This window comes from Penicillium expansum (genome assembly GCF_000769745.1).
Source record: "Penicillium expansum strain MD-8 chromosome Unknown contig353, whole genome shotgun sequence".
Lineage (NCBI taxonomy): Eukaryota > Fungi > Ascomycota > Eurotiomycetes > Eurotiales > Aspergillaceae > Penicillium > Penicillium expansum.
Window position 1 is genome coordinate 83,323 of NW_015971214.1, and position 25,423 is coordinate 108,745.

The 25,423-nt window shown below is 48.2% G+C and overlaps 9 protein-coding genes across 9 annotated transcripts; 2 read left to right on the top strand and 7 right to left on the bottom strand.

The window, feature by feature from the left end:
- Positions 1-44: 44 nt before the first annotated feature.
- PEX2_099380 (Major facilitator superfamily domain, general substrate transporter) lies at positions 45-1,674 on the bottom strand (the record flags this gene model as incomplete). Its single annotated transcript, XM_016747208.1, has 6 exons — positions 45-74; positions 152-336; positions 398-882; positions 953-1,037; positions 1,131-1,199; positions 1,254-1,674. 6 exons carry the CDS (start codon positions 1,672-1,674, stop codon positions 45-47), a joined length of 1,275 nt encoding a protein of 424 aa, XP_016601906.1.
- A 619-nt stretch (positions 1,675-2,293) lies between these two features.
- Positions 2,294-3,031, bottom strand: PEX2_099390 (Fructosamine/Ketosamine-3-kinase; the record flags this gene model as incomplete). The annotated part of the gene is made up of 1 exon (XM_016747209.1): positions 2,294-3,031. One exon carries the CDS (start codon positions 3,029-3,031, stop codon positions 2,294-2,296), a length of 738 nt encoding a protein of 245 aa, XP_016601907.1.
- Positions 3,032-4,094: 1,063 nt separating this feature from the next.
- Positions 4,095-9,226, top strand: PEX2_099400 (uncharacterized protein; the record flags this gene model as incomplete). Its single annotated transcript, XM_016747210.1, has 5 exons — positions 4,095-4,121; positions 4,182-4,739; positions 4,802-5,140; positions 5,188-5,353; positions 5,418-9,226. The coding sequence occupies 5 exons, from the start codon at positions 4,095-4,097 to the stop codon at positions 9,224-9,226; spliced, it is 4,899 nt and encodes a 1,632-aa protein (XP_016601908.1).
- A 181-nt stretch (positions 9,227-9,407) lies between these two features.
- Positions 9,408-11,744, bottom strand: PEX2_099410 (HET domain-containing protein; the record flags this gene model as incomplete). Its single annotated transcript, XM_016747211.1, has 3 exons — positions 9,408-10,864; positions 10,948-11,584; positions 11,649-11,744. The coding sequence occupies 3 exons, from the start codon at positions 11,742-11,744 to the stop codon at positions 9,408-9,410; spliced, it is 2,190 nt and encodes a 729-aa protein (XP_016601909.1).
- An 811-nt stretch (positions 11,745-12,555) lies between these two features.
- Positions 12,556-13,253, bottom strand: PEX2_099420 (uncharacterized protein; the record flags this gene model as incomplete). Its single annotated transcript, XM_016747212.1, has 2 exons — positions 12,556-13,104; positions 13,179-13,253. The coding sequence occupies 2 exons, from the start codon at positions 13,251-13,253 to the stop codon at positions 12,556-12,558; spliced, it is 624 nt and encodes a 207-aa protein (XP_016601910.1).
- A 784-nt stretch (positions 13,254-14,037) lies between these two features.
- PEX2_099430 (phosphatase PAP2 family protein) lies at positions 14,038-15,587 on the bottom strand (the record flags this gene model as incomplete). The annotated part of the gene is made up of 5 exons (XM_016747213.1): positions 14,038-14,759; positions 14,827-14,838; positions 14,898-15,388; positions 15,444-15,470; positions 15,526-15,587. 5 exons carry the CDS (start codon positions 15,585-15,587, stop codon positions 14,038-14,040), a joined length of 1,314 nt encoding a protein of 437 aa, XP_016601911.1.
- Positions 15,588-16,562: 975 nt separating this feature from the next.
- On the bottom strand, positions 16,563-18,520 carry PEX2_099440 (putative GPI anchored cell wall protein; the record flags this gene model as incomplete). Its single annotated transcript, XM_016747214.1, has 2 exons — positions 16,563-18,220; positions 18,289-18,520. 2 exons carry the CDS (start codon positions 18,518-18,520, stop codon positions 16,563-16,565), a joined length of 1,890 nt encoding a protein of 629 aa, XP_016601912.1.
- A 2,644-nt stretch (positions 18,521-21,164) lies between these two features.
- Positions 21,165-22,133, bottom strand: PEX2_099450 (fungal specific transcription factor domain-containing protein; the record flags this gene model as incomplete). The annotated part of the gene is made up of 1 exon (XM_016747215.1): positions 21,165-22,133. The coding sequence occupies one exon, from the start codon at positions 22,131-22,133 to the stop codon at positions 21,165-21,167; it is 969 nt and encodes a 322-aa protein (XP_016601913.1).
- A 1,534-nt stretch (positions 22,134-23,667) lies between these two features.
- On the top strand, positions 23,668-25,078 carry PEX2_099460 (Winged helix-turn-helix transcription repressor DNA-binding; the record flags this gene model as incomplete). The annotated part of the gene is made up of 5 exons (XM_016747216.1): positions 23,668-23,808; positions 23,862-23,988; positions 24,048-24,171; positions 24,240-24,703; positions 24,768-25,078. 5 exons carry the CDS (start codon positions 23,668-23,670, stop codon positions 25,076-25,078), a joined length of 1,167 nt encoding a protein of 388 aa, XP_016601914.1.
- Positions 25,079-25,423: the final 345 nt, after the last annotated feature.

Genomic DNA, 25,423 nt, shown 5'->3' on the forward strand with positions numbered 1-25,423 from the left:
GAAATGGTGGACACTTGCATTGAAAGTGATCGCTATAGCGAAACCTATGATAAATTGTAGAACGAGGGGAACAGCTATATGCTATGTGGTTTATGGGTCCGTGAGCATCTATAGTTGATGTTTTCTTTACAAAGCTGGGTAGATTACTCACAGTTCTGGACTGTATTGACCATCCATATCCGGCAGTTGAGATCCCTGTTGCGCAGATGGAGTACCATATACTCCTGAAACGAGCTTTTTCGATAGGGAACCCAGTCAGGTCGTCGCCGTGGTTGGTGTCGATCACCAGATTATGCGCACGAGCTGTCAGGTGGTAGTCGCGGTTCATGATCTTTCCTAGTCTATGATCAGTTACATGCCATTTTATTGCAGTCAAAAGAAAAAAGGAAAGGGATACCCGAGCAGTATGCGCCAATACAGGACCCGACACCAAAGGGTAGGTAGACCAACCCTGCATTGAGCTCCGAGAGTCCATAGATGTCAATGAAAAGAGTTGATAGGGACCCTTGGAGGCAGCTAAAATTCATGTAATAGACACCGTATATGGCAGTGATAAGAAGACTGTCCCTGGACACGAGGATCTTCAGAGTCGCTAGAGGGTTGGGAATCCGGAAATTCCGCGGGGTGATCTCTTCCTCGTTAAGGGCTGACATGGTGCTGGAATTTCTCGACTGGTGGTAGCTGAAAATTGGGCGATAGAGCGCTGAAACCTTTCGTGAACCATTCCCGACAATGCAACGGGATGTCTCAGGTAGGAAAAGAGAGATAAGCAAGAGACAGATCCCTGAAGCTATAGCGGGGATCCAGAATATCCAGCGCCACCCAGGAGCTTGACTCAAGGCTCCCCCGAGAATTGGACCAATTGCAGTTGCAATATTGGGACTGTAAGATAGAAGAGTTACGGTGTGATTTTAAGGCGATTTGTGGTGAGTGAGTGAGGATGTGTGTTTACCCTAACAGTACCACGCCAACATAGCCGCCACGTTCGGACGGTGGAGCAATGTCAGAGATGACCCCGTACCCCATCGCAATAGTTGCTTATTCTTCATTAGCGGACTCAATATACCCTACATTCATGACCTTCCTAAGTCTAAGGATGGGGGTGAGTTGAAATAGAAGGCATAACATACCAGCACCGCCAGCACTCTGCATCATCCTCAACAGGAAAAGCGCTATCCAACTATTCTGCACCGCCAATCCTATATTGGCAGCAGCATAAATGAATATAGTGAGCAGGTAAACATTCCGCCTACCAGTCATATCCGCCATATCACCAACGATTGCTGGCGCGAGTCCAGCAACTATCATGTAGGACGTGACGGTGAGGTTTATCTTTTCCACTGACACGTTGAGGGACACAGAGAGGGCGTTTATGGCAGGAAAGAATATGAACGAGGATAAGGGAGAGAAGGTCGCAGCGAATGTAATAAGAAAAACCGCTATATGCTTTTCCCTTTTGGCGAAAACAGAATATGCTTCCTGTTGAGGTTGGGAGTCTATCTCTTTTGGTGGAATCGAGTCCTCAGAGTTTTGTGGGAGAGAGCTTGTAGGGGTAGAAGGATACAAATGTCGAGGAGACTTTTCTGTAGAAGCTCTAGCATGCTCTGGTGTGGTTCCATTGCCAATGGTAAGAATATTCATCAGTGGTGGTAAATTATCACGAGAGGAGGACATGGTAGCGACGCTATGGTGAAGCCCTGTACAAGGTTGGGGTAAAGATGGCTAGGTCTGCGCCCTGGTAAAATAATACTGACTTTAAATATGTGGAATGTGGGGAGGAGGCTGAAGGCCCAATATCATGTACTGTGAGGGGTAAAAATGGATACTTTGGGTATAATAGAGCAGGGATCGTGTCATATCGAACGGTCACCGTGATTCGTTCGATTGAATATGCAGGGATTATTGAACTCTTTGGTTGCAAATGAAGGACCTACATATAAATTCCATGATTTGGGAAAAACTACCTTCATACTAATACACTCTAATTGAAATGATTTTCTAGCTTGCAAATCACTATCAGTCACTCAGTAAAATACACACGCACGAGTGAGTTGTCCGACAGTAGGTTGGCATAGAGTACCTAAGGAGGTAGAGGCTCTCTACAAGTCCAAGGTTGTTTTCAATACATGCATTACGAATAGATGATACTCATTGTAAGCTAGATAATGCTACTTTGACTAATTTCTTTGTTAAGTGGGGCATATTTATTGACCAGGTAGTTGAGGTTCTCATAGCACCTTTCACGGCATTTAATCAGCAAGCATTCGGGAATGATTGGTAAAAGAAATGTCACTTACTCTTCCCGGAAATTCGAGCCGTTATGGCAAGCTGATTCATGTAGGGTCATGTATACACTGTAGATCCGGTTGCGATCTTCAAATTGATCCACGGGCTTACTGATGCCCATTCGGTTGAGATAGGAATTGAGGTAGATTTTCGCGCTCATGGTTTTGCAGAACCTTGCACGCCACATAGCTATTTCCATCTCGTTATGTGCATAGTAAGCACTTGCGTCAAAGATGTAAAGCTCCCCGTTTTCAAGGTTGGTTCCAATATTTCCATCCCACAGGTCGCCGTGGATCAAAGTTGGCTTTACGACCCGACCATCGGCTTCCAAAGGTCCTAGAACTTGAGGGACTACATGCGTAATGAGTCGATCGACAAGTTGTTCCAGGTTCTTCCAGTTGCCATTTCTTTCTGTGTTGAGTGCCATCGCCCCCCTGACCAGCTGGATATAAAAGTCGACCCAGCTTTGGTTCCATGCCGTCTGTTGAGGAAGACTGCCCTGGCATGTATCGATGTGAAAGCCAAACATGCCTGTGGGAGATTTGCTTGACTGATGTAACTGGACGAGCTTGGTGGCGAGTTGGACAGGATCTGGGTTCTTGTTGCCCATCTCGATAAAGTCACACAAGAGGTAATACGTGGCAGGGCGGGATACACTGAGTTGACCCCATGCATAAGGCTTTGGGACAAAGTTGGGACTGGTTTTGTACAGCTCAACCATGGAATTGAACTCTCCCTCTAACATGGCTTTGCCTTGATTCTCCTCAGCACACTGTAGACAAATGCATTAGTAAATATGGATTTTATATGCATTAATCCCCCTATACCTTGAGAAAAAAAAGCTTTAGCTCCCCATTTGGGAGGGTGGTTACAATTTTGGCAGTAACTGTCCAAGCCGAAGCTCCATAACGCTCACAGGAGTGGACTTGGGTGCCCAAGGGGAAGTCTAATGCAAATGAGGAGTTAGCTCAAGATACTCCTATTTTCTGGAAGATGGAGGAAGCACGGTCAACTACTATCTGATCCAATGGGAAGTCGCCCTCTATATCTTGGCCTCTGCTTCGAGCTGGCGTGACCAAAGGCACTTTACCCGCCGAAAATGTTGGAGGAATCTGGAGAGAAAGAACCGTTTCAGTTGATGTGGCCATCTTAGTTATAAAAGTGATTGTAATAGTAATGGTAGAGTAGGTTGGATTGTTTCAGACACGACTCGTGCTGATAAAGGGAATCTAAAACACTATTTATTCGCGTTTAACTCTGCTAAGTAAACAATTCTAGATAAAGATACTTGGTGACATACCCTGTACGAGAAAACCTTAAGCTACATAGTTAGAATTCTTGGAACTGTGGACGGCCCCGGCGGCTATCTAGATCATGTATGCACCAGTGGACAACGCCTTGCCACGTAATAATACAATATTTCCTAAACGAATCATAATCAGGCAAAAAGCGCCCAGTGAGGGGTAGGCTATAATGGATAAATCATGAGGAGGGGACGGAATATCGGGGATTGGATGTTGTCGTGTGATGGCTCGTACCCTTTCGCATAATAATAAGCCGCCACAATTTCTAGGGCTGTGCGCAAACCGATATAAAGAGGGGAAATCAAGAACGGTGTGATCTTGCCTGCATCAGTCCAGCCACCGTAAGTCGCGAACTAAAAGCAAAGACGGGGGCTGACATTTTGAGCCGCAAGTTGAGCCTAGAGGTTCCTACAGCCGCGATCTTCCCTAATCTATTCTTCGGCCATTCTTTCCATCCAAAAAAAAGGCGGAAAGAGATATGCAACTGTTCGAACTTTGCCACAAATGTCGAACCCCCGCTTGGGAAAATGGGTAGGGGAAGACATTGCAGAATAAGGATATTTCAGCTAATATGATTCTAACCCTCTATAGTTTCCCTTCAAGAAGGACCCGAAACGGACTCCACCTGAAGAGACAGCCACACAAGGCCTGAATATCACTACCGCTCCTCCATCTGCTACTGCTGAAATAGTGTGGTCCCCCATCGAAATTACTGATCCATCACAAACTGCAACGGACCTGGACAGAAGGCCCTCTCTGGCCGAGACTTTCCGAGCAGGCTCAACATTCGGAATCCCCTCGCGGAATCACTCAGTGTCCACCGATAGACGCAACGACCCCCTTGGACTGACTGTTGTCTATGAACCAGAGACATCTCCTTCTCTCGATATCATTTTTGTTCATGGTCTAGGCGGTACTAGCCGAGCTACGTGGGCACGAGGTCGAGATCCACAGTACTTCTGGCCGGAGAAATGGCTTCCACTCGAGCCAGGAATTCAAATGGCAAGAATACTGTCCTTTGGTTACAACGCAAGCTGGGCTTCCACCGGCTCGGCTCCCATAACGGGAATAACAGACTTTGCGAAAGACCTGTTGTATTCGATGAAATTTGCCAAGGGCGAAAAATTGGAAGAACTCGAGCTGGGCAAGGTAACTCTCCGAACTTCCCCCCCTTCTACTTCGAAAGAGGTGTTCACGCCTCGCATTACTAGAGACCCATTATCTTCATTGTCCATTCCATGGGGGGGCTTGTCGTTAAGCAGGCGTATATTCTTGGCCAAAACGACGATCAATATTCCGACATTGTGTCATCGATCAGTGCTATGCTGTTCTTGGCGACTCCACATCGCGGATCTAATCTGGCAGATATCTTAAACAAGATTCTGACGGTGTCGCTGTTCAATCATAGTCCCAAATTATACATATCCGAGCTGAGTGTCGGGTCACAGACTGTAGCAGCTCTGAACGAGCAATTCCGTCACTTTGCCCCGAACCTGGACATACTTTCATTCTATGAGACTCTACAGACCTCAATTGGCCCGAAAAAAATGGTATGTAAGAATCCGCATCTATTCTATACACGCTGACTCGCCGGTAGATGGTGGTTGAGAAAGAATCAGCCACTCTCGGATACCCGAAGGAGATCTCCAAAGCTTTGGTTGCCGATCACCATACAGTCTGCAAGTTCGATAGCATTCAGGACTCCAATTACATCAGCGTTAGGAACGCCTTGAAAACCTTGGTCTCATCTATTCGTTCGGCAGGTGAGCCTAACCTGTACTTCTGCTGTTACTAATATCAAAACATGTACTGACCTGGATCCAACAGGGCAATCTTTGTTTGGAGAACAGGGGAAAACACAGCTTGAACACTTGCAGACTCTGTTAGCAGTGCCAGAAACCTTTCACGATGACCTCGAATTCTTTCATTCCAGGTGGACTTCTGGGACCTGCGACTGGATTATCTTTCATCCATCCTTCATTCATTGGATGGATGAAGCTGAGGATGCCCCAACCATGCTGTGGTTACACGCGTTGCCAGCGAGTGGGAAATCTGTCTTATCGGCATTTGTTACACATAAGCTCCTAGAAGAGTCCATTTGTGTGTACTATTTCTTTCGGTTCAGTGACGAGTCCAAGCGCTCGCTGAGTGCTTGCTTAAGGAGCATTGCTTTTCAGCTTGCAAAGCAGATTCCCGCATTTTGCCGCGCATTGAAAAACATCCCATTTGCTACAAAGACGTTGGAAAAAACGGACTTCAAGGCCATCTGGGAGAGAATATTTGTTCAACTGCTGTTCAAGATGAGATTTTCTACAACAATCTACTGTGTTATCGATGCACTGGATGAATCCGACAACCCACAGAAGCTGGTGGAATTAATGCAGAGTGTATCGGATTCATTAACTCGTATCAAGGTGATCCTTGTTAGTCGGCAAACACCGGGGCTCATCACAACATTTGACCGGTTGTCGACTGTGCTCTCGGTCGCATATTTACCCCTGGAGAGTACCAAAAGAGACATACGGCTGTATGTCGAACGGGAAGTAGAATACTTGCGTGCTGCCCCCGAATTCAAAGCGCGGCTGGTGGACAAAATGGTGAAATGCGCGAGCGGTAATTTCCTATGGACCAGCCTTGCAATGCGTGAGGTGGCGGAGTGCAATACAGAAGAGGATGTCGACGAAACGCTGGGTGGCATCCCGGGGGGTATGGAGCAACTGTACCAACGCATGGAACGCACAATCATTTCAAACACAAAACCACGAGATCGGAAACTGGGACAGAGGATTTTGATGTGGGCAACATGCTCCCGGCGCCCGCTATCCCTCAGTGAATTGGCACAGGCGCTGGAGCCGGACTTTTTGCCGATGGTGGAGATGAGTCTCCTCATCAACCGTGTTTGTGGGCAGTTCGTCATCGTTGACGCTGCTACTGATCGACTAGTGATGGTCCATCAGACCGCGAGAGATCATATAGTGGCGACAGACTCGGAACTAGGAGTCAATTTAGCCGAAGGTCATGAGAGGTTGTTCAACAAGTGCCTGTCTGTCTTGGAGGACAAGCACCGCCAACCTCGAGATCTCCATCTTTTGCCCGGGAATCTGAAGGAAAGTCTGAAAGGAGAATTTTTCTACTATGCAATGACATCGTGGGCATACCATCTGGATAAAGTATCCGCTGATTCAGACGCACCATTACTCCTTTTGGCCAAATTCCTCAAGGGCAATCACGTATTAGACTGGATTGTGGCACTGGCTCAAACAAGGAAACTACGGGTTCTTGTTTCTTCTGCAAAGAGCATGAGCCTATACGCCCGCCGGAAACGAGGTCGCAATTCTGTGACACACCCAATGGTTCATCGGCTTCAAGAACTCGACTTGGTGGAATCATGGGCGACAGACTTGCTCAAACTCATTGGAAAGTTCGGGCTGCATCTGACTGAGACCCCCACCTCTATTTACCAGCAAATCCCGCCATTCTGCCCTAAAGGCTCGATGATATATCGACAATTCAAGCAATTTGCTCCCCGTCCACATTCCCTGGCGGTCAAGGGGCTATCAAAGTCTACGTGGGATGATGGCCTAGCCAAGATCTCTCTCCAACCCGCGACCCAGGGTCTCATAATTGGTTGTGCGGGAGACCATTTTGCCGTGCTAACCGGCCGAGGAGTAATTACTTTGTACAATTCTACGACTTTCGAGACTAAGCATGTGCTCAAACATGCGGAGGAGGTTTCCGCAATGAGTTTCAGTCGTGGGTCCCATCTTCTTGTGACATACGGCTACCGGACAACAAAGGTGTGGTCTGTCAATTCAGGAGAAGTCATGCACCGGATCCAAAATCCCATCGGTAGCATGGCCTTGGCCATGGTATTCTCCGCCGGAGATACCGAGATTGTCATCGGGTCAGCGGATCGACTCCTCAGAGTTGCCCGGTTGACAGACCCAGTTCCCACTTGGTCGATATTGCATCGCAGCCTTCTGACAATGGACACGGCTCTGGATAGACCTGTGCACAATGTACCTTGGCGTATGTCATTTAATGCTGACGCGACCTGTGTGGCTGTCGCTTATCGCGGTTCTCCTCTATGTGTCTGGTCCATGGAGAATGCTACACTCCTGGGACGATGTATGCGCAGTCATGAATATGCAGGAAATTCCTGGTCGGTTGTAGATCAAATGATCTGGCATCCGAAATCCCAGGAGATTCTCGGTTTGTACGGTGGAGGGCAAGTGTTCAGATGGAATCCGTACACGAACAGCCAGCAGGAACTGGAAGCCGAGGGGGCAATTCTTGCATGCAGTCCTGAGGGCAAGTTTTTTACAATAGGCGACAGCCAGGGCACGATAAAGCTGTATAGCTTTCATCATTTCACCATGATCTACAAACTCTCCTGCGATCAGATGATAACCGATATCTGCTTCAGTCCAGACAGCAAACGATTATATGACCTCCGTGGCCCATGGTGCAACGTTTGGGAGCCAAATGCATTACTTGCAGGAGATGAGAGCAGTGATGATAGTGATCTTGGGAGCGAGGCGTCCAGCATTCCAACGGCCATTGCTTCCGAAGCTTCTGCAGAAGTACGAGCGCAGATAACCGCAATTGCTGTTGTATTCAGGGGGCGCTACCATGCTGTTGGGAATGAAGCTGGAGTTGTCAGCATAATAGACAGCTCAGATGGCAAGCATGCGACATCTGAGCTCTGGAGATCATCTTTGGAGCTACCAATCGCACATCTAGATTGGTCTTCAGATGGAAGATTCCTAGCCAGTGTGGAGATGGCAGGGAGGGTTGTCGTGAAAGAGATTCATACAGGTAGCGACGGAGCCTGGGCTGCTAACCAAGTATTTAAGGCGACAATTGATGTTAGTTCTGAAGGTGTTCAACAAGTCCTGCTGAATGGCAATGGGGCAATTGTTTTGGTCAAAAATGGGTCTTCAGTCACCGTTCAACCGGTGATGTCGACTCGATCCAACAGAGAGCCTTTCACTATAACATCGCCAAATACCAAGTGGGTCAAACATCCAACAGACTCAAAACTATTATTGGCTTTCAGTCCCAGCCAGGTTCGTGTGTATAACTGGAATGATCTTTCTGAAATTGCTGTCATGGATCTGGAGAGAACCCCATTACTCTCGGATATAGATAGAGCGGTCACTCCAGATACCGTCGAAGACCACTTGCAAAATGAAGAAACCACCGAAATCCAGCGCATCTGCCACACTTGCTCAGACTCTCACTTACTCGTCCACACGACCAACGGTCGTAGAGAAACCGTCACATTGCTGTTTCAAGCATCTTCTCTGTCCCAATTCCCAACCGCGCCAACTATATCTCCTTCCATCGAAACGCCCATGACCATCCCGAGCGAAATTCAGCGCCAGATTGAAATCCCGCTTGGAATACTCTCCCATCAACGCCTTGTGTTCCTTGACAAAAGCCACTGGGTATGTTCTTGGAGTCTCGGTCCCAACTTCACCCCGGACCAGGTACAGCGACACTACTTCCTACCGAAAGATTGGTTGAATATGGAATGTTTGGAGTTATGTCTCTTGCTTCCAAATGGAGCGTTCTTGATCCCGAATAATGGCGAGCTGGCTGAGGTTCGAAGCATCGGGTTATCTCATGGGTGATTTGCTTTGAAGAAACCCATCTGCCATAAGTTTATTTCCTGTGATAACAAAGATCTCGACTGTTTAAAAGAGCTCCCTTGCATATTAGATATAGCCGCTGGCCTCGCTGTCGGCCATTCATACCGTAGTTTGACTAAGAGTAGTCGCTCCGCACTACATTATCCAATGAAGCTTTCCAGAGTCATCTAACCTGGAACTCCTTGCACTTATCCCCCTCCCATGCTTCACCATCCATAATTCCATGCACGTACGCCTCTCCCACCAACCGCCAATATCCAGTTCCTCCGTCCTCTCTCACCACGAGGGGCACTCTCCCTCCTCTCGCAAGTATCACTTTGTCACCCACCTCCGCAGTCGCTGGCACCAGACACAAGTACCCATTGTCGGCCCGGCCCAAGCGCCGTCCGTAGCTACCCTCCAGGAAGCGCGGAAACTCGCTAAACATACGATATGTCTTGATAGCATACCCCACGAATCCCAGCGGCCGCAGCATCCGGTCCGCATTCCACCGGTTCAGGAGATAGAAAGGCGCGAGTGACGCCCGCCAGCTGTAAAACAACTTCTGCGACGCGATCTTGCGTCCCATCTCCGGTGCAGCGGTCGCTGTATCATACGTACCGGTGCATAGCGTCTGCCAATACACAGCCAGCCGATCTTCGGGCTCTTCCTCCGGGGTAGCGGGGATGTCTAGCTCTTTGACCTCATAAACGGGCGCAGTAATTAGGTTGGATGGTGAGGGATCGGGCCCGGGCACGGATCCGGCAACGCCAGGGCTGGGGTTCGTTGGGGACACTTCCGTTGCAAACGCCTCCCACTTCGCAAATGTCACGAGAAGCGGCACAATAGCCATGGCTGCTTCGTATATATTGGAAAGCGACTTCCACACCTGTCCCAGAAGCCCCCATAGGTATCCTAGCGATATCACGGCCCCGTCCATCTTATCCAACCACTTGTCTAGATCTCTTGTCATCTTTATCGAATCCGCGGCTGGGTGCGCTAGCGGTGATGCCAGTGCTGTGAGGCTTGCTATCTCGTGCGCGTGTAGGAGCAGCGTCGAGTTACCCGTGTCGATAAATTGCGGCAAGGCTTTGCTATACGCTGTAGCATGTGTAGTGCGTTGTTCGCCAAGCGCATCATGTAACAGCGGACTGGCAGACTGGGCTGTGCTCCAGTCAGGTACCCAGGATGGCAGGGTGAAGCCGGGGTCTAAGGCCGCAGTCGGTGGGCTACCTTTACAGCCGCCGAGTACATCGAGAGTGTTAGACACTAGGATCATCTGCCGTGCGACATGAGTATAGATTGTATTCACTGGTGAAGAGTAGTCGGGCTTGATCCCTAGGGGCGAATTCGCCGGGATTGGTGCCACGAGTGGGTTTGAGCCAGTGCTGGCAATAAGACCAAGCAAAGAATAGATCTTGTCGTGTGGGTCAGATGCCTGGCGGAAGCGGCATTGGAACAGCAGATTTAGTAAAACCTGCCCTGGGGGCTCTTTCGGGTCTTGCGTTTGTCGTTTTAACCTCAGCCATTGCAGAGACAAAAAGGGCGTGATGATAGGATCGCGCATAATGCCCATTGAGATGGGTGTCCAGATTCCTAAATCTAGACCGTGGTTCACCCCGATGCGTAAGTGATCCCAGTCTATGGAGTAACGCCCGATCACAGTAATTGCTCTTGATGCAAGGAGGATCTCCTGAGAGTCCAGGCGCGGTACCACCACTGACTTCTTAGTAGATGTATGGCTGTTGCATCGTTCTGGTAGCGGTCGAACATTGGATCTGTGACGCCGACTTTCTCTATCATCGACACCGGTAGGTTGTTGAGATGAACAATCTTTTCACCCTCGCCGTTACCATCACCATGTGAGCTTCGTTTGTGAGAGCGCGATATGGCATCTTCGGCAAGAGCTTCCAGCATGGAGATTGCAGCACTCGTCTCTCCTTTCACTTCGTCACAGAGCCACACAACAGTCCTCCTTGCCCGTCGGTAAATCTCGTCCATGAATGCAACTTGCTTATTTCGCTCGTTGGTACAGTCTTGTCTGATACAGATAGCGTCGACCCAGAGAGTGCGAGGCTTATCTGGTAGACGTAGGTTGAATAGGGCAAGCCGTAAATTAGGGCCAATCTCAAGAGTCCGGCCATCAATTTGGATAGGAGTCTTCTCGCTGTCATCCCCCCAGACGTAACTAAGCGCCTCGTAGGATCCTGCGCATTTGTCCAAGGATGTTTCGTACATGCGGCAGGTTATATCTTCCTGTCTAGTGCCAGGGAGAAGCTCGACAAGCCGCAATGGCAAGACATGTCCCTTGAGCGTTTCGTATTCATACAACCCTGTCGTAACTTCGTTTCGTGTTCGATCCTATGCAGGCGTATTAGCACTAGGGGTAAAAGCTTGCATTGAGCGGCGTTGGCGTCAGACTTACTTGCATATGATCCTCCTCTAGCTCAGCTTCAATGACTGCTTTAATTTGTCTCCAGGCGCTTTTCAAAACCCCTGTATTAAATATGCGTTGCGACATTAGTCAAAACTAATTGGCCTGCGAAGGCTGCGCTTCTCAGTTTAGGCAGTGAGAACAGTGTAGTGATACGAAGATAAAGTAGGACAACTACCAATAGGCAAGGCAAACCGATGTACCAAGGCAATGCCAAATATATAGCCACACTTATTATAATCGGTCGTTTCTTAGCAAAACATGAACTTGTACGAAAGTACGGAGTAGATGCGGGCGGTATTAAATATATCAATCTGATCCTAGCTCAATAACATGGCTGATCTCTCCTCTTTTGTCCCGCTACTCCGTACAACCCGGGCGAAATTCCCAATGTGGCCATGTGAGGGAAAATCTCCCCGGAGTTGAGCCTCCTTCTATTTTAAGGGATATTGGGATATTCCCACTTGGTCTCCTATTTTGTGCTACCTTATCTCACCACCCTTCTGGATATGGACTTGTATGTACTTGGAGGTCCGGCATCTTGAAGTTCTCTAAACGATGGCGTTGCACTATATGACTATATGGCCAAATCGGCAAAAAACATAAACCGGATATAATGTGTGGATCATAATGGAGCTAGATTTGCAAAACTAAACAACAGTATGAAAAAAACATGGAGACCGCAGTCCCAAATGCCCGAAATGGCCATATTTCCAGCACATACAACAAAAATTTGAATATGATACGCATCGCAGCGATTGTCCAATTGTTCTGGTATCAATCCATCCAAGGAAATATCCCAATCCGTATCTCATTATGGCATATGATATTCATTCAATCATGAGAAGCACCTCGCGTAAAAGAAAAGAAAAAGAAAAGCAGATCATATAAAACAGAATCAAACGACATAAGGCGCGGGTCTGCGACTAGAGCTGCGATGACGCGAGTGCGATCCAGATCCATGACCACGACGGCTGGAATGACTGCGTCTCCGAACAGTCGTCGTCTCCTTAACAACAGTTGGGGTACGCGAGTGGTGCAAGAACAGCGCAATCAGCGCAGTCCAGAAGAAGAATGCGGTCTCCATGATACCAATTGCGAAGGAGGCCTTCAGCATGGCGCAAGTCTTGTTGACGTCCAGCGATAGCGGATTATCTGTGCGCTGGCCGTATGAACCGAATGGACCCAGAGATATCCAGACGGAGCCGCCATTCCAGTGGGCACAGTCGGCGTTGGCGATAAAGCGGAGCTGGTAGACGGATGCGATAAAAGCGCCGAAGAAGATTAGGTCCACGAATGCGACGAAGATTGCGGAGCGCTTTGTTGTTGAGAAGCGGATGAGCGTGTCGAGGGCCCAGAAGATGGCGATTACGCTGACGATGAAGAGGACCAGGATATATGGTGGGGTCAGCTGGTTTGCTTTCAGGTAGCCGTTAACGAAGTAGGCCTAAATTCGGAGATATCGTTAGCGGGAGACTCGGAGGGGTATTACTGATCGGACTGGTTGGCAGAGGGACATACCAGCATGCCAATGATTGGGACCAGGAAGACGATCTCAACCAGGCGGTTGAATATGAAGAAGACGCTGCCAATCATGTCGGCGGTTTAAAGAGAGATTGGGTTTCAGATCTTTGGAATGTGCAACTGTCCCGATGTGCTTGGGGTATGTCCGAGGTACAGTGACAAGATCGTGGGGGGCTACACGAGCTCGCGAAAAAAAAAGGCACAAGCAGTTGCGATTACAGTGCAGGATGCACGATGTAGAAGATGCAGAGGGATACAGAAGAGAAAGTAACAAAAAATAGGAAAAAGACACAAATAAGAGGGGAAATTAAAAAAAGATATTCAGCGTCATCTCGGGCTGAGGAGGCTGGGCGACTCACAATGTACGATGTCGGTGGCTGGGGTAACCCGAGTCCCTTAATGCTCGTCTTGACGCTTTCTTTATATTGATTAGTCTAGGCACTTGCATGAGCCGTCCCTTTTTGATCAATGTCTTGCATTTGATAACTCCGTATCCCTCGGATTGATAGGTTAGGGCATGAGAATATAGATACTCGTTGTCAAGCCAACCATATTTAAGTGGAGACCCCTATGAACTGGACTTGACTTCCTTGCACTTGTAAATGGTACAGATCACTACTTTTGTTTCAAGAGATATAGGACTCTTACCAAATGTTAAATTAATGCTTGGTCTCGATGGCAACAAATCCAGATTCTTTCGTTTTCAACGCCAAGACGCTCATAATCATACTACTAGTACAGAGTTGGATCGCCAGCCACCGCAATAATCCATGGCTTGATCAAATCATGAACAAATAACCTAGGCAATTCCCCCTCTGAACTAGACTGAAATCATCAATAACCCCATCATTTATCTTCACATGGCCCGACCGGGAGTGTCCGTCAACGGACGCCCCGGACCCGCCATCGGATCAGGAACATGGATTCCCGTATTAGCCGTCAGCGGCTGTGTTTGGGACACATACGCATTACTGGGGTCATATTGAGGCGCATGGTGACCGGCACCGAGATTCTGCCCCATATTATGACCTTGTCGCATCTCATACCCATTGGTAACGTCGTCCTCGCTCGACGACCAAGCACCACCGTCAGCGTCATGGTCATGTGGGCGGCGATTGTAAACATTTGATCCATATGGGTTGGAGGCATGAAGATAGGTAGATGCATCGGGTCTGGGATGTTCCGAGCTGGGCAAATCTGGGTCCATGCGTTCTTCTTCGGGGTTGCGGAGAGCAGTCGAGCTATCGCCCTTGGGACCGATAAGTCGAGCGGCATCTGGCCCTGCAGGATCAGACCCCCAGGTTCGGATTGGGTAGGCACGACCCTTGCGCCAGGGTTCGCTGAGCGGTGGGAAATACTGGCGATATGCGACAAAGCCGCAGACAACCCCAAGCATCGACCCCGTGATCACGTCGAATGGGTGGTGGCGCGCGTCCATGATGCGCGATACGGCCACGAGACTTGCTGCCAGTAGAGGAACCATGACGAGCAAGGCCTTCCAGGCCTCACCGCGATTGTCCATAATGTGCAGCTTTCCGCCTAACCAGAGCGACGTGTAAACGAGACCGGCAAAGGAGGCTATTAATTAGACGGTGTTAGTGATAGGGAAAAAAAACCCGGTGAATCGCAAATGGGGAGTACACACAACTACTGTGGCCTAGATGAATCAAGGTTAGCATGCGACTTTGAAAGGCAGTATCAAATCATATTGCATACCGGACGGCCACGATCGAAACCCATCTGTTAACAATGCGGGATCGCCTGTACAGATTGTTGAGTTTGACAATCCTGGGAAAAGGTCCTTGCTACCAGCGCGTGGTTGACAACGATCGATGAGATCGGGTCTCGGCTTGCCACATGCCGTCTTCAGCGCCTGTGTGATGACGAAAGCGAGTCCCTGAGCCAGTAAAAGACCCAAGACACCGCAATTGAGCTCCCAAAGTCTGTCCTTGAAGCGATGTGGACCTCTCAACTTCCGCTTCCCAGACGATACGTCCTGTGGCTTATGGTGCGAAAACAAGCCATCGATGACCAAGGTGTAGACAATAATGAGGACGAGTGGGAAAGCAGCGGAGATGCAGAGGGCATAAGCCATGGGGATGCGTTCATGTACGGCATAAGGATATTGGATGGAGATGTTGTTGAGGGAGAAGTGTTGGTGGAAGGGCTCGACCTTGTTGAGAATCGCGAAGCCGATAGCGCAGACACTATTTCCGGGGTAAGTACAGAGTAAACAGAGGGGGGCGGGGTTGATATCTGTACATAATGATCACATAGTCGAAGATGTAGCTGGGTAGTTCAGTTAGTTTGGAGATTAGTGGGGAACTGGGGAAATTCAACATACGAGATGACAACACGCGGTCGGAGCCGCCGTTTGGAGAAGGGGAGTTTTGCGGGGATTTCCATATTGACTCCAGGAATTCCCCCAGAAAAATAAAAAAAGAAAATTGGGGAAGAAGAGATTTTCAAAACATTGGAAGATATCAGAATATCAAAAGATCTAAAGAAGGGAAAATAAACATATCTGCCTAGTCAAAGGGCATTGCTTGGCACAGCGTTAACATGTGGCACGTGGTCACCTCTCCTTCTTCCTCTTCCATTTTGAGGGATCTCATTGGCTGCCCCAAATGTGGCTTAAATTACCGGCAGTCAGCAATGGATATAAGATAACTAGTTAAACCCGTCCAGGTGTGCGTACCCCGTGTACGTACCGTACCAAATTGTGTCCACGAACTATTCCAGGGTCATAATAATCTTAACGGCTCAATTTGTCATCCAAGTTCGATATGGGGTAGTGGTTAACCTAGCGGATTTTCATTACATGACCTCCGCGGCCCCGGGTTCGATTCCCGGTATCGAAGATTCTTTTTTGTTTTTTTGTTTTTCTGCTTTGAAAGCCCTAGAGAGGCGATCCACTTTTTGTTGCCTAGACACAAACAACGAGATTTGCATATTCATATTCCTCACGGTCATCTACTTGCAAAACTGAAGGAGTGAATTCAATGTACTAATACACAAGCCGAAGGAACGTGGACGCTATGTGCATGCGCCGCAATTACAACATCAACCAGATATGGCTATGTTTTCCGATTCACCAAATAGACAGTCAGCTTTTGGGAAGAATTAATTCTATATGGACATCGGGCCAAAAAAAGAAACTGAAAACGAGAAGGAAAAGTATCAAGAGAATACATATCGACGTGTGAAGGAAACGTCAATGGAAGTTTACAAGGCATCAAAAATGGCTGTAGTAATCACATGTCCATAGCCGCAAACTGCCAATTTGCACAGAGGTTCCTCATTTAGCAAGTGGTGATGAACAGGCCGAGACTGAAAGTGCTGTTAGCGATATATAAGCAAAAAGGGAAAGTGGAAGAATGCTTACGGAGAGGGATTCCAGTCCTCGAAGAAGTTGAGGTCAGTACTACCAGCGTTCTTCATCTGATATGCGACAGCCTGGCCAGCCGGGCAAGAGAAGGTAGAGACAACGTATGAGTTGCCAGGGGAGACGGTGACCGTACCAAGGTCCTTAGCCACGGAGGGTACGTTGCTAAAGGACGTTAAGGAATCGGCTGTAGAAGAGAGCTCAGCGAAGTCAATATTTCCATCACCACTAAAGCTGAAAGATGAGGTCTCGAGATCCTCAAGCCTGGGGAAGAGGAAAATGAGGCTGCAGGTCTTGCCAGAATCGGCATTCGGGATGTCGAAGTTGAACACGGTCGAGATGGTCGAGCTCACGGTGCCGTTGAGTCCGCTTCCTGCAGCGGTGCCAGGCGAGGACGAGTCGACGGCGACAATAAGGTGAGGGATCTCGTAATTACCTGAGAGGGTAGTACCCGAGAGGGTAGTGGGACAAGCACCATTGGACCCAGTGGCTGAGGTGCTAGTAGGGACAGCTGCGCTGGTAGAGGCAGTGGCACGAGGGCCAGTGGGTGGCGGGCTGCCAGTGGGGATAGACACGCTAGCAGAGCCACCAGGGCGTGTACCGCCACCGCCGGTGAGAGGAGGTACACTAGGGGAGACGCCAGGCTGCGAACCGCCACCGGTGGGAGCTGGTACGGTAGGAGAGCCACCGGGGCGCGTACCACCACCGCCAGTGAGAGGAGGTACACTAATAGAGATACCAGGCTGTGTACTACCACCGCCAGGGGGAACAGGCACGCTAGCAGAGCCACCAGGGGGCACACCACCGCCACCGCCACCGCCGGGGGCGGGTTGTGTAACAGAAGGCTTGCCAGCGCCGCCAGATGGGCCAGGAATGCTAGGTGAGAGCTGTGGCCCACCACCACCACCTCCTCCAGCAGGAGCGGAAGGCTGTGGCACTCCAGCACCTCCACCGCCACCAGCAGGGGCAGAAGGCTGCGGCACTCCACCACCCCCTCCACCACCAGCAGGGGCTGAGGGCTGAGGACCAGCTTGACCGCCGCCAGGAGCCCCAGGGGCACCAGGAGCGCCAGAAGTAGGGCAGCTACAGTCGGTGACAGTGATAGTGGTCGTGGCAGTGTGAGTAGAACCAGGAGCAGGAGCAGGAGCGGGACCAGGAGCAGGAGCAGGGCCACCACCGCCGCCGCCAGGGCCTGGAGCAGGAGCAGGAGCTGGGCCTGGAGCAGGTGCGGGGCCAGGAGCAGGCATGGGACCAGGACCACCACCGCCAGGGCCTGGGGCGGGACCAGGAGCGGGACCAGGAGCAGGGCCAGGTGCGGGGGCGGGGGCAGGACCAGGAGCAGGGCTAGGACCAGGAGCAGGAGCAGGCGCGGGACCAGGAGCAGGGCCAGGGGCGGGGGCGGGGGCAGGACCGGGAGCAGGGGCACCGGGGCTGGGGCCAGTGCCTGAGCAGGAGTCGGCAGACACCTCCACGTTTACGCAGCCAGTAACATCCATCTTGTTAGGGGTAGTGTAGATATTCAGACCACCATTCTGGCCCGTGGCACATGCAACAAAGCCTGGGCTGTTTTGGTACTGAAGTTTACCCTGAGCGTTGATAGAAAACCCTGGGGTAGGAGACACACCCTCGTCACACTGAAGTTGAGTCGTGGGAGCTGCCATATAGTCAGATGTGTACATCCTTTGGTGGGTGGATATATAGGAAATTGATCGGTTTACTTACGGGTGAGGATGCATCCACGGCCTTTAGAGTCGGTGATGGCGCCGTTGGCATCGATGCAGTACTGTGCGGGCTGCAGACTATTGTCGCCAATACGGTTCTGACCATCACCTAGCTGGCCAAGTTGGCCGGAGGCACCGCCGGAAGAGGTGAGGTGGAAGCAGCAGCTATCAGTGCGGCCAACAAGGGCATGGGAGCCCCCAGCAAAGGCAGCGAGGGCAATGAACTTCCTCATCGTTGCTTTTCAGCGAATGCGAATTGGCTGATCAGTGGGCGAATGAATACGACGCCCCTTTTATGAAGATCGTAAGTAATTGAACTATCTGACAATATCCACCTGTAGAGTTGTGGTGGCAGATATGGCTCTAGTTGAAGCAAGATTTTGGGGGAGACTGCATCTTTATAAGAAAAGGTGGGTTAAAGCTCCAAGCGAATCAACGGAATATGTAACATCAGGACACACATGATCGGCAAAAGTCCCCGATATGAAAACATAAAGAATGTATAGAAACTGTATGCTGTCAGCCATTCATGCCGTTGACCGTGGGGAAGATCTCCGATGAACCAATACCCTGGTCCCGGAGAGTAGACAATAGTAGGTCCGAACCAGCCGGAGTGAAACGCGTAGCAACAAGCACAACGTCATATTGAACAGAGTTCCAATTGATCGGGATGTGGAGCAAGATGGAGTACAAAAGCATGCTTGTTCCTCCACTTAAAAGCAGGATCTGAAGACACGGACAATAGTCACTGGATAAGTAGGTGGGAGATGTGGACTTACTGTTTACAATCTAGGAAACTCGATTGAAAGTGGCGATATGCAATTTCCCATAGATCACTGTGGATTTGAGCTCTCCGAGAGGCTCGAATCACTCAACTTTAGGGCCCATTGTTGTTACCAGGTAGTTGGGAGTGTATAGGTTATATAGGTTAAGATATTAATACTTCATTTTTTTATCTACCAGCTAGTATATATCGTAAATATAAATAACCATGTCCACGGGTGTGATTCTAGTATGCCCATGTAATATAGCTATAAACCCCAAACTTCTACCACCATATGGAGTGCATTGTACAGTACAATAAATAAGACAATATATAAACATGATTTGATAGGGCTTGACGCCATTGTCATTGACAATAGCGGATCTCTGACTAGTGTCTCTTATATGCTGTACATGCTACACACATCATATTCTTTAGTGTGGTCATAGAGCTGAGGCAAAATTGTGATACATATAGAGGATGATTGGTACTATGTTGTACAATGACTGTGGATGGTGTAACAAATACGGGTAGAGACTTACAACATAAAGCACTTTCATAAGTATGATGAAAGACGAAAATCAAAAGAACGCACAAAGAGATTGGATCGGACTGTCCACAGGTGTCATCATTGAACAATATGGAGGTGGACCTCCCGAATTGGACCCGGCCAACAACAACATCCGACTATTTTTTATATCGCTCAACCATAGTGCATTTACACATAGTTTCTCATTGTGGAAATATTACCCAAGTCATGCTATTTGCACTATTATCTACTTCTTAGTACAGCTTGGTTTACTCCGCACTGGATGTGTGCAACAGTCCACAACGATCAGTGTACGCTGGAGCATTTGACCTAAACAATTATCGCTCAATAAGGCCCCTAATCTGAGATTCTAGAGCCCTACAGCAGGTTTTATGACGCCATCGCGCCAACCGACCAGGCAGCAAATTAGCAATAAATTAAATTAATAATCCATACCTATAGCCCAGGGTACGAAGGTATTAATGCCTTCTAAAATAGGTACTAAATATAATACTATTCGTACCTATATAAATCCTAGAATTCCCTTATTTTTTATTATACTCTCTAAACTAAAAAATTAGAAGTAACTAGCTCTTTATCTTTAAGGTTAGCTTAGATAATAATTATGCTAGTTTAAAGTCGTAGATAGAGCTAGAGGTTTAACTAAAGTTGGTATATACTTTCGAATTTCCTAAGCTTAGAGGCGCCTCTAAACATTATAATGAGCGAGCGGCTTAAATACTATAGGTAGTTTATAGAAAGGTATATATATAGTATAGTCTCTTATATAAAGTATGACTTTTTTACCGCCTTTATATCTAAACAAGCTATCTAGAAAGACCATCAAAAAAGACATCAAAAAAGACACCATAAGGCCGCAAACACAGTCGACTATCTATACTCAACATTGCTGTACACGAGATTTCTGTCAAATTATATAGGTTGGCGCGATGGCGTCTAAAACCTGCCGTAGAGCCCCACTGATACTGTCATGTATGTACCCGTAGATGTTGTATAACATATGTTGTGCAATATTCTCCGTAAATGATGATATGATACGGTAAAACTTTTTGGAGGAGCTGCCACAAGAGGCAGTGTCCCTGTGCAGGGAAAAAAAAGAGTGTGTTTAGGAACCAGGTAACATTATTCCCTATATAAGTCCATCGATCGATCACAAAGCTGCCTCGCTGCGATAGAACCAGTCATATTTGGTTGAATATCATCATGAATTTAGGTACGCCACAAAAGTTCAAGATCATTATACCGGACTTAAAATGCATAGAAAGCCACCGATTTAATTGGGACCATTCTTTGATATAGATTGTAGCGTACGGGATGGATTTATTTGCCGTTAGACTGATCGTTTCCTCCTGTTAGTATTGTATGTCTGCGAAGTCTAACTCAACGTGCTATGTCGATTCTAATGTGGGCATGACTGGATATCCGAGTGGGGTTCAATGCACTAGTATATTGTAGAAATGACGACAATCCTTACATAAAATCAATTGACATATCATGCGTCATAATGTCGTTGATTTCAAATCCTATTAAACCCATGCCAAGACCGGTCGTTTAATCACTGACACTAGATAGACAGAAATGCAGTATCCGGTTCGGCGAAGAAGCTATTCCAATCCACTGTTCCTGGGTCCACATTATCATCGAATACCTGCCAGAGGTCATCCAGAGCAGGCAAAGTGGGGTCCATTAAGAAGTCATCGATGTTACTGCCTGTCGGATGTACCATGTTTGTAGGCGCCGGAGATTTACAGGCAAGTCCTGGTGAAGCATCGAGGTTTTGGGTGGTAGATTTCGTTGTTGTATTTCCTTCAACAGCTGAACCCGAAGCACCGTGCCGGAGAAGAGCCGACTTGAAAGTTTCAAGCAGCTTTCCTGCAAGAAAAGATTCTTCTTTAGCCTTTTCTAAGATTGAAAATGCTTCCAATGTTTCCGTTATATCCTTTTCCTGTGGATAACCACCCCCACAAAAGTCTATGAGGAGAACAATGATTGCCACGCAGACGCAATGTAGCAAGCCTGGAATTCTCAGTCGCGCCGCCACAAAGGGGATCACCTCTACCGAGAGTTGGCGTTCAGTTTGGATTACCATTCGAGCTGCTTCCAGGCATGCTTTCCGTGAGTAGTCGTATGTAGGATCCTTAGACGCCCGTGACAAGTAAGCAAAGTGAAGCCTGCATCTTTGCGCATTTAGCAGAAAATTGATTATGTATCGTTGTATGATTATCCCGGGAGATCTCCGAGGATCGGATTTTGGCAGCTCGTCCGATCTATAGGCCAACGAAAAGAACGAGGGTAGACTCCCAGCAAATTCGCAAATCTTGCCGTCAATTTGTTTCGTGTGCTCATAGTCTGGGCCTTCTGATTCTGACATTCCGAATGGAGCACAATCAGCAATTTCGCGGCAAAATTCGCCCAATCGAATCCGCTGGAGATAGTACGACATCGATGTTGGGTGGCTGAGTGGCTTTCCAACTCCAACCATCCCGTCTACAATATCTTCATCATTCGCGTTGCAAGGTTTGTTCGTCATCATGTGGCGTGGATCAATTGAATATGTGCCCTTCTGTGGGCCGGATATTTGCGACATCTGCCTGTTATCGAATGAGTTCATTCATATAAAAAGGGAAAGGGAAGGAGGAAGATTTACCAATCGGTAGCCACGAGATACCACCATACTCTTCTATATATCTCTGCTTTAGCGGAGGACGGAGAAGGCATGTCTAGGTTGGAATTGTGTGGATAGTCGACCCGGTGTAAGGATAGTTCTCTTGCACATGAAATGGCAGTAGAAATCATATGTCGGGCTTGTGATGTAATTCCCACGATCCTGGCTGTCACAAATACCATAATGATCATCGCTTGGATATCCTGTATTGACTCGAGGTGTTTGTAACGCGAGTAATCGACCACTTCAATAGCAAGTCTCATCCAATGTGTAGACTGCGCAACTGCTTCTTCGGCAGTCAAAAATATGGGGTTGCACATGTCGTGTTCAGTCCAGAAGGGCGTGGTTCTGGCGAGAATGCTGAGGAGCAATGAAACGTACCCAACCTTGACCGGCTTGCTTTCTCTCAGGTCACAATAGAGTTCATCTACCATGGTACGTAATGAGGGAATGTGAACCACATGATGGAGGAATGTGATTTCTGTGATGTACTTTTCCACTATTATTTTCGATTCGTCGTGGAGAGGTAGCCAGATACATCTTTTCGTGGGCTGGGCTTGATATGCCGTTGGTTCAGACCCCACAGCATTACGAATGGGGCAAGTTCTGAATTCAATTTCATACTTCAAAAAATTACCCTGTACATTCTTGTCAACGGTCTGGTTCCCATAATTTGGTTCTATCAAGGTGGGCTTACCAGTGAGCCTGACGATGTGATCTCACCTTCTAGCCATGTCGCAGCCGCTGCAGATGACTGTTCTCCCTGAACCACATATTGTTGGTTTGACATTGGGGCAGGAGGAGAAGCCTGGGTAACATCTTGTCCCAGGGGACTAGACGCTGGTCCATTTGTGATCACTATGTCTTCCAGCCTCTGTAAGCGGGCCAGTAAATTTGTATGGTCATTGCTGGGCAATTGGTCGGCCTGATACCTAGGACTGACAGGCAGTGTTGTAGTAGGATATAGCTGACAAGTCTTGTCCCGACTAGTGCAGTTCGAGCAAGGGAATTGCCGATTACACTTCAGCTTCCTCGACCGACAAAAGTGGCAAGATACAGGCCGGGAGCGCGAAGATCTAACACGCTCTTTCTCGATTCGATGCATTTTCGCCCCTGGGTATTATTTGAGGCAGTGTTTGTTCCAACTCCATCAGCTCACGGCGGTGAAATGGGGGCGAGATATCGTTGATGAGATTGACCAATCAATGGCCGGCGAATCCGCGGAAGTTCCGCGGCCTCCGTGGATTTTGGATTTCTACCATGCGACGTATGTGAGATTAAATGACACCCAAGGTATATAAGAACCTCTTTTTGATATGAGATTCGTAGTAATCCATCTGTTTATCTTTCTTCTTCACTACCTTATTTAACCCAAGAATCATCGTATGTCATTTGTGCCAATATGGACTCCATCATTGCTCAGATCAAAGCCATCGCTCAAAACACCGATGAAGCCGGTCGGTTGAACATCATTCAGTCACTCAAACGAGTGAAAGTTGAACTTCAATCTCCACAAGATACCTTCCTAGAGCTTGCAGTACCGGTTGGTGGTCACATACTACAACCCGGGGTTAGCTAAAGTGCTGACAGTTGTAGGGACTAACGAGTGCAATACTCCGAATCAGTGCAGATCTGGGACTCCTTCGCTCTCTCGCAGGAACTAATCAATCCTTGAATGTCACACAAATTGCAGATCTGACTGGCGCTTCTCCTCCATTCCTAGGTAATGACCTCTAAGGCGGTCGTATCTACTTCAAATTCTGACACAATTGTTCTATCCAGAAAGAATTCTTCGTTACCTAGCTGCAGTGGACATGATCAAGGAGACTGGAGTCAATGAGTACACGGCAAACGGCATCACTCATGTTTTGGCTGACCCTAAGGGTGAGGCCATGATATACCACGGGTAACCTATATAGTCTCGTCCCCCTGGTAAACATCCCTGCTTACCTATAGTCCTTGATACAACCTTAGATACGACACGATTGGACCTGTTATGCAAGCGATGCCTGATTTTTTCGCTGAAAACAACTATAAAGATGTCACTGTCAATACCAACACCCCGTTCCAGAAAGCCCACAACACCAAACTCACATCATTCGAGTGGCTTGTCCAGCAACCAAAGCACTTTGAAAACCTGCAAAAGATCATGACTGCACTTCAAGGATCAGAATGGACCGAGGGGTTTGATCTTTTCAACGATGAAGCCCGTAAGATTCCATCCAAGGTTTCATCTACCCCACAGGGTTCAGAGAAACCCTTCTTCGTCGACGTTGGTGGCGGCCATGGTCACCAATGTATCGAGCTTGGAAAGAAGTATCCCAATCTCCTAGGTTACCTTGTTCTCCAGGACTTGCCAGAGGCAGTGAAGGATCTCGCTCCTATTGATGGCGTAAAGGCTGAGGCCTATGACTTTTTCCAACCGCAGCCTATCATTGGTTTGTCTCCAACTATTCATTGAATACAAGATCTTATCAAAATCTAACTCTTCCATTAATGAAGGCGCCAACTTCTACTATCTCCGCAGAATCATGCATGATTGGCCCGACGACAAAGCTGCAATGATCCTCCGCAATATTCGCGGTGCCATGAGCCCCAACTCGCGGGTCTTGATCGATGATGCCATCCTGCCAGATACTGGCGCCAACTGGCAATCGGCCTTGGCCGATCTTGCCATGATGACCTTTGCTGGTAAAGAGCGGACCAAGAAGCAGTGGGAGGCACTTGCAGAAAGCGCGGGCTTGCGTGTGGAACAGATTCATACTTACGTTGCTTCAACTTATACCGCCATTCTCGTGTTGGTCGTCCAGTGAACCAAACATGGCTGTGAGTGGAAATCCGCACCTGTATAGCAAGTTATCTTATCACTCTCTTCTCTTCATTTGTATGATGCTATTACTCTGTACACAATTTGCATTTTGAGGTTGATGGATTCCTTTACTGCGGGGGCAGTAACAGGGGGCCATCAGCATTACAGCATATATGTGCATAAGTAGTGCCTTAAATTCATCAAATACGACCCAGCCTTCTAGATCTAAGCAAATCTCAATATGAATGCGTGTATGGGTATTTAACAAGGGCTGGAAAGGCTTGGTGGATTGTACACGCCTAGGAACTGGGAAATATAAGTCAAGTGCATTATTGATCTCCATTGCTCA